Source organism: Nyctibius grandis, chromosome 5, assembly GCF_013368605.1.
Source record: "Nyctibius grandis isolate bNycGra1 chromosome 5, bNycGra1.pri, whole genome shotgun sequence".
Classification (NCBI taxonomy): Eukaryota; Metazoa; Chordata; class Aves; order Nyctibiiformes; family Nyctibiidae; genus Nyctibius; species Nyctibius grandis.
The window spans coordinates 83,615,925-83,623,980 of NC_090662.1; the positions used below are offsets into that span (position 1 = coordinate 83,615,925).

At 43.8% G+C, this 8,056-nt stretch overlaps 1 protein-coding gene across 1 annotated transcript; it reads right to left on the reverse strand.

The window, feature by feature from the left end:
• Nucleotides 1–512: 512 nt before the first annotated feature.
• MED21 (mediator complex subunit 21) lies at nt 513–7,108 on the reverse strand. Its single transcript, XM_068400982.1, has 4 exons — nt 7,052–7,108; nt 6,558–6,672; nt 3,950–4,050; nt 513–1,285 (listed from the first exon to the last, which is right to left on the reverse strand). The coding sequence occupies exons 1-4, from the start codon at nt 7,091–7,093 to the stop codon at nt 1,109–1,111; spliced, it is 435 nt and encodes a 144-aa protein (XP_068257083.1). The 5' UTR covers nt 7,094–7,108; the 3' UTR covers nt 513–1,108.
• Between the last annotated feature and the right edge of the window lie 948 nt (nt 7,109–8,056).

The window sequence follows — 8,056 nt, forward strand, 5'->3', positions numbered from 1 at the left end:
CACTGAACCCTACATTATCTGGTGGTTTGTGTGGTGTTTTTTTTTTCCCCAAATCCAAAGAGAGATGCTGGTATTTCCATAGTCCTAAGGTGAGGAGCAAAAAGTTATTCAGTGATTCAGTGTGTGACGATAAATACAAAACACTCTTTAGAGCATGTTGAGGACAACAGGCCTCTTGCTGCTTGTCATGACAGCATTCACGTAGCAGCCACTGCTTACATTGAAAAGCAACATTACGTAATAAGTTATTTTCAGTTTCCTCATTGCTAATTTCTTCCCAATCATCCAATGCTTCCTCATTACCATTTGCTTTAGAGGCATTCACCAGTTGCCACGAGAATGCAGAATATCAGCAGAAGCAGAGAAGCCGCACTAGCAGGTAAGAGTAAACATGTCAGTGGCAATAATGGAGTCAAAGACCCATGTGTGAATTACAAATAATAAATGCCAATATCAGATACCTGCAGATTTTTTTTAAGTGAGATGCCAACAGCAAGAACACTTTGCAAACATTAGAGTTTACTTAATCCTTTATTTGCTCTGTAAAGGGTGGTAAACCAGCCAACAAATAATACAAATGTTTAATTACCATTTCTGTTAATTAAAACAGATGGCCACCACTGTATTCACATCATTGTCTAGCACTGTCTCCATGGAACTCTGGCAAATTCAAGCGTGTCCGTGTTTGAGCCTTACAAAAAATACATGAAGAACATAAAAGACTGAAATTAGGAGTGAGCAAATTACACAAACTCTTTAATATATTTTCCTTCTGAATTCCCTTTAAGGACTAAGGCCTGTATAATCAAGGTAACAAATCAGACTGAAGTCAGACATATTTGTAAACAGAAAAGAAAGCTCAGAAGTTAGTATTTTAAGTCAGGGAAACACACATCAATACATGTAATTCTAGAACAGAACCACCGATTCTACAGCAGAAGCGTTTCTCACAGAAAACCTGCAGTTTGAGCTGCGACAGAAGTTGTTACCGACGATCAGAGCACTCGAAAGTCCCACAAAAGCCGGGCTGGCTGTCACAGGCACAAAGCTGTGTCTCCAACACGCTGTCCCGCAGTTCGGTTCCGAAGGGGCGCGCGGCCGCCTGGCGCTACGAGTCTGGGAGGGGCTGGCTGTGCGGACCGCTCCTCGTCTTCAGCTGCGACTGGGCGATATCTGCCAGGGCACTCTGTATCTTTTCCAGCAGCACATCCCCACGATAAACTACGTCTTCCAGACGGGCAGCTGCTTCGTGATTTTCTTCTTCTAACCGATAGAGACTAGCAGCCTTTAAAATAAAAGGGAGAAAAGTAAGGATCTTCAAATATAATACAAAATTGACTTTGCTGCTGAAGGGTGGTGATGGAACAGTTAGTGCTCCCCAGAAAAGAGAAAGCTTCTCTTTTAGCCCCTGAATTACATACTAGCAACTTCAGAGCAACTCATTATAGGTGGCGGTCTAAAACACAGTGCATATCCACATGGAGTAAACACAAGAAACCCCACCAAACAAAGATGTTAGCTTCTTTCACATTACAAGTCTCAGCTCAGTATGGCTTTCCTTGATCAGAAGTATTTATCTCCCTCCCTACTCCCTTACTGAAAGATGCTCAGTAAGATGCAAGCATAACTTATTTAAACCTTCCCATTAAATAGCATACTTTAGATGAAACTATTATTTAACCATTTTTTCCCCAATATTTTGTTTCAGAACCAAACTGCTTTTCAGTTAGACAAAATCTAGTGAAATAAAACATTTGAGCTTCAAAATTCAGACACCATATTTACCACATTTAAAACTATTAAACTTGTAAAATAACAGAAAAAAACCCCAAAATAGTTTCAAATGGATACTTTTTTTAAGCTATTACCCAGGTCTATATACAGGTCCTTAAGAAGTCATACTTTAACTGACAAATTCTATCCACATATTAATCTTCTGTTCTGCAACACTAATGTCTTTAGTGAAGGTTAATATTTGCATGAAGGACTTGATAGCTCTTGCAGGAAGGGTCAGAGAAGGAAGAAGGCAAAAGTTTGAAGTTAGAATCCAGCTCAATTATTTCGGTCTCAGTTGTTAAAATAGTTGACTGCAGGTAAGCCACAGATTTGAATGGAATATGTACTACCAACTTCACCACAGGGGAACTGAAAAGGAACAGGTTAATTGTGTTGGGCATTAGTGTAGCAGCCCCTTTTATCATTTAAAACGAGCCTCAGATTTGCAACATATTCCAAGACAATCTTAGTATTAAAAAAAGAAAATAGATCAGCTTAAGTACACATCTATTAGCCAAGTATCTATCCACCACTTCCCAACAAGACCTATACTGCATATCTGACAGTATTTCAGGCACCTTCAAACAGTCTTTTTAAAGAATGTCAGAATATTTATCTTTAACACTGCATCAGATTAAACAACAGAAAATAAAAGTCAAAACTAGAATCAGTAAGTGATGGAATCCAAGCTAACTTACCTCAAAACCACAGCAAACAGAAAAGATCAGAAAATCTTGTGAAATGAGATTCTGCATTAACAGAGCAAGAAACTGTTGGAGTATCACCTCAAAGGAAAGCATGCCCTTACTGGATAACCAGCTCCTCCTTCTGGAGCACCCTGCTTTCCCTGCACCAGCTGTCACTACCATCAGAACCTGCTCAGTCATGGAAGAAGCCTGTAATTTGTCTGCAGCAAGAAAGCTGTCTTCAGCTATTAAATACACAGTTACATGAAATGATGCTGTGTTAACGGGCTCAATTAGTATGTTCAGCAATTATTGTGACTAGCAACATTTCCAAATTTCACCTCCCCTCTTTAAAACCAAATGTGATGTCACTGTCAATTTATTGGTATTTGGCCCAGCAGGCACCTCTAATATTAGTCTTTCGTAAAATGCCTTTGAATAGTCACAGATTATTAACCCAGGTGTGAAACCTTCAGGTGATCTTAAAGCAGTTCCAAGGTTCTCAGAGAAACAGCACTCTGCATCCTTGTTGCATTCTAAAAAGAGAATACTTGATGTAAATCTAGAAGTCAGAATCAAAAAGAAAAAAAAAAGATGCTGTTTAATAGACAAGATCTGTAGAAATAACAAGGAAAACAAAAAACCAAACCACCAAAACCCAAAACAAGCAAAGCAAAAAGCCACAACACAGTGGTGTTCTTTGAACTGTGGGTCCAAGGCATTTTTTGGAAGTGAAAAACAGCTGAGTATTGTGAAAGGATTCACAAGCTATTTGCAGCAGTTCAGCTCCTGTAAGGCTGGGAATGGACATCATGATACTGTCTGCTCCTGCTAATAGCTGCCTGGGCAGTAGCTGCTTTCTGTTCCCAAGCTCTTCCTAGAGTACCTCTGGTCTAAAGAGAGAAGGAGCAAGAAACAAAAGCACCAAGTTTGGCTGGTCCAAAGGAGAACACCCTACTACTTAAAACTGAAAGAACTGTTTTGTGACAGAGCTGGAGAATTTAAAGGATACCCTGCAAACCCTTTAACAACCAGAAACATCGTGGAATAACAAAAGGCTTCAGTAAGTGTTGGCTCTGCAGCTACAAAATGAAACACCCTCCTAATGAGTGACAGAATATGAAAGATTATCCAAGGAAAAAAAACCCCAACAAAAACCCCAACATACATCAGTACTGTTGTGTTTGTTGTATTAATATTTGAACAGCTGGGGGAAAAAAAAAAAGAGATAGCAATTGACAGTATTGCAGTGTTATGATAAAAGCACTTTTTTAAAAAAAAATTCTAACAAAAAAGTAAGTGCAAGATGCAAGTTCAGTATTTCCACCGAGCCTATAAAGTACTCAAGCTACCCTCGTGAAAAATTCAGGCTTATATTAAAATAATTCTTTAAGATTACACGGCCTAGAGAGTAAAAAATATGGTTAAAAAAAAAAAGAAGTTTCCCTTCAGTTATGTTTTGATTAATTAAGAACACTCTTACCTACCTGCAAAGCTGCTGTCGATTCTTCACTAGGCAGAGAATCTATTAAAACATCAATATCTTTCGCAGTTCGTGCAATCAATGCTGCAAACAGTTGGGCGTACTCTGTAAAAAAGAAAACTCAGCCCACTCAGTACATTATTGAAATAATCACAATTCTGCTTATACAGCACAGAAAATTCTTAGGACTTGAAGCACACTGGTTTAAAAATTCTCCTACATGAAGTAAAACAACAGTATCACAACTGATGAGGACTCAACCATATTAGAAGACAAAGGTAGTCTGATTCCAATCCTAGATTAAACAAGGTAGCTAGTTATACAAAGGGCTGGGCTTTGTACAAATGAGAAAATAGCTAGAACTCCATCACAGTTAGCCAGTTAAGAAATTACTAGTACCAGTATTAAGTGTCCTAGTCACTGTATTAAGTATTGAGAAGTAGCTAGAAACTCTTAACTTTCCCATCCTTGCCTTGAAATCTGCCACTAGACAAAAAAAAAAGAACACTAGAAACAACATAAAGATAGCAATTCAAATAGATGGATTATTTAAATCATGTTAAGCAACAGATCATTAGTGAAAGAATCTGAGGGTTTTTAATTTAAAAAAAAAAATAAATTCCTATTCAGCCACAGAAAAAGTTAAATTGCCCCAGAAAAATGGAAAAGATTGGAAGTTTATAACAGACCTTAATTTGGCTGCTATATCATTGAAAGAACTCTGTGGACTTTTAATAAGAGACACCGTAAACCAGAAACCAAACCTTTCCATATGGAATTGCGTTCATCCAATTTGAATTAAGTTCATTACTAACTCTAAAATATCAAAACAGTCCTTCCAATTTATAATTTAAGACCGTACGTATTTGTTTATGTTGACTGGTTCATGAAAGATTTGTGGAAGCGAGAGAAAAAATACTTTCTAATAGCAAAAAAACATAGAAGAGACTGACACTCACAAAGGTACACTTGACTTTAACTTAAAAAAAACAACCAAACAAAAAACAAACAACAAACCCAGCATATCCATTTAAAGCTTACTCAGGGTCACCACAGAGTTTACCTGTAAACAGTTTTAAGGCTTTCTTATTAAGACTTTAAATATCTGAAGACACAAAACTGGCAGTTTTGTTTTGCCTCATCAGCATCGCTAACGTGGCTGCATGAGTGAGTCCCGAGGAGGGCGACCAAGCTGGTGAAGGGTCTGGAGGGTCTGACCTACGAGGAACGGCTGAGGGAGCTGGGGTTGTTTAGCCTGGAGAAGAGGAGGCTCAGAGGTGACCTTATTGCAACCTGAAAGGAGGTTGTAGTGGGGTGAGGGTCAGCCTCTTCTCCCAGGCAACTAGCAACAGGACTAGAGGGCATAGCCTCAACCTGTGCCAGGGGAGGTTCAGGTTAGACATTAGGAAAAATTTCTTCACAGAAAGGATTATTAGGCATTGGAATGGGCTGTCCAGGGAGGTGGTGGAGTCACCATCCCTGGAGGTGTTTAAGAAAAGACTATATCTGGCACTTAGTGCCATGGTCTAGTTGACACAGTGGTGTTAGGTCAAAGGCTAGACTCGATGATCTCAGATGTCTCTTCCAACCTAGGCAATTCTGTGATTTTACTGAAGTCACTATATTCAGAATTTTCAAAAAAGACAAATCAAAAGAGAGGTCAGTCATGACCTACCACTTTAAGACCTTAATAAAACCTTTAGCTCCTGGCACCACACTGATACCAGCACCTGGGACAGCCACAGGTAAGATGAGGAAGCAAATAAGCCTTTCAGCTGGCTCTTCCAACTAATTCCAGTATCAGAGAGAAAACCATCACAGACCAATGAAGAACGAGTATTTGACTGTCCTAGAAAGTTTATCACTGTGCTCCAAACCAGTCTCCCCTGATATCCTAACAGACAAACCTAGTCTGATACAAGTTATATGTAAAATTTTATTGGGGGGGAAGACAAAAAAAAAAAAAAAAAACAAGAAGAAAAAAGATTCAGGATTAGAATAACATGGTTATTTAAATGCCAGCTTGAAATTCTCAAAGCAGAGAGAACTTTTCGTTTGCTTGCCCATTTCAGTATCTTAGATCAGTTTGTCTCTCAAAAAAACCCCCAGCCAACAACAAAACCACAAATGCCAATGAGGAGATTCAACATGATATTATTCCTTAATTACATAAGCGGATGATACATGGAGAAACACAAATAATTAGAAGTGTATGACAAGAAGAATTTTAAACTCATACAGGATTTCATAAAACTAACATTAATTCTTTCTAAAAAGACCTCTTGGAAGTAATGGACAACTCACTAACAACCTCTTGCACCAGCCCTATTAACATGGTTTATATCTGTAGAGCTACTGTATCTGTACAAAGAAACCCACACAAGGAATACATTGTAATGCTTACTTAACACTTAAAATTACACTTCCACTATCACAATCTCATGTAGCAAGTGCAGCTGACATCAACTTATGACTTAACTTCAATCACTCCTCCAGTTACTGGTGGAATTGTTTGCTGAGCATGAAATATAGAGTATGGATTTTGTATTATAGAGTGTATTATATCAGAACACGTTCACATTTTGTTAGGAGATGCAGAAAACCAGACTCGCCTTCCGTTGGATTAGCAGGCTGATCTTTGTTTATCGCTGTCTGAATGTTGCTGAAAGAGGCCGGGGGGCCGCACTGCTGCAACACTCCAATGGCATTACAGAATTGGTCTGCGAGCTGCAAGCAGTAAAGAGATCGTTAACTTATTTCACCACTAAAGCCATTCCGGTGTTATTTTGCACCCCAGCGGACCTCACGCAGCAGCCCACCCCGGCGCTAGGTGGGGGCTCAGCCCCACAGCCCGTGGCGATACCCTCTACCTGGCGGCTGCTATTGCTCGGGGCTGCGGGCAGTAGGTCGCAGAGGCGGGGAGAGGGATCGCACCCCCTCACACACACAGCGGCCAACAGCGGTCGGGCCCGGGCGCAGCGGCAGAGGCCGTGGGGGCAGGAGGGGACGCGACCCAGCACCAGCCTCGCCTCCTCTCCCCACCCCGCCGGTACGAAGAACGACAGGCACCGGCGGAGAGAGAAGAGGAGCGCAGCGCTCGCCTCACCGAGTTCACCGCGTCCTGCAGCTGCGTTAACCGATCCGCCATGGCGCCGCCGCCACCGCCCACCCCACCGGGCGCGCAGCAACCACCGCAGCCAATAGGGCGCCTGGATGTTGGGTGGGCGGAGCGAGGCGGGGGCGTGGCGCCGGGGGCCTCCTTCCGGTGGGTCCGGACGGGCCTGGCGCGCCCCCTGCAGGCCAAGCGGGGTTCCGGTCCCCCCTCGGGTCGGGCGGCGGGGCCAGGGCGGCACCGGGGGGCGGTAGCACCGGGCAGCCCCGCGCCGTTTCAGAGCCCACCAGAAGGCACTTTCTGACAGTTTTTGCTTTCTCGCCCGCGGTTGGCAGCTGCTGAACTGGTCGGCGGGGCCAGGCAGGCCCCGGCGCTGCGTAACACCGCGCTGCGGCAGAGGCGGCCCCGGCCCGCGGGGCGCTGCGGGGAGCGCCGGAGGGCAGCGCTGCGGCGGCGGCGGAGGGAAGGGCGCTGCAGGGTGCCGTTCAGCGGGGGGAACTGGCATTTCAAGGCCGTTTCTGTCTCTCACAAACACCTCTCCGTCCTCACGGTGGTAGCAGGAAAACCCAACCCCGCGTGACTGGCACTGGGGGGCCGGTGTGCCATGGGGCGCGCAGCTTTTGCCGTACGAGGGCCGCTCTGACGCCGGCCGAAGGCAGCACCACGGCACGGATGCTCTGCTCCAGCCCTGAGCTGAGTAGGCATCGTGTCTAGCGGACAGGGAGTGGTGAAAGGCCGGGAGCGCAGTGTCCTCCGTGATGCAGCTTAGAGCCAGCAAGAGCCCTCTGTGCCCTGGGCTGGAGAGTAAGGAATCCCGATGTGTGCCAGGCGATGGTCATTCAGCACTTAAACTCCTTCTTTCTTATCCCTGAAAGCCGGGTGCCATGTCAGCCTTTCCTGGGGGTCCCACAGCTGGCAGCCGGCCTTGGGAGGGCCAGGCTGAACATCAGGCAAGGCCTGCAGCACGGGGCAACTGGAGCAGCACGGGGACAGGATGCC

What these genes read in the sequence shown, in the direction of transcription:
- MED21 (XM_068400982.1), bottom strand. Translation starts at nt 7,093, where the DNA reads ATGGCGGATCGGTTAACGCAGCTGCAGGACGCGGTGAACTCG. An exon ending in TGCAGGACGCGGTGAACTCG is followed by an intron (nt 6,673 to 7,051) that starts GTGAGGCGAGCG and finishes TACTGCTTGCAG; the next exon opens with CTCGCAGACCAATTCTGTAA. An exon ending in AATCGACAGCAGCTTTGCAG is followed by an intron (nt 1,286 to 3,949) that starts GTAGGTAAGAGT and finishes TTTATTTTAAAG; the next exon opens with GCTGCTAGTCTCTATCGGTT.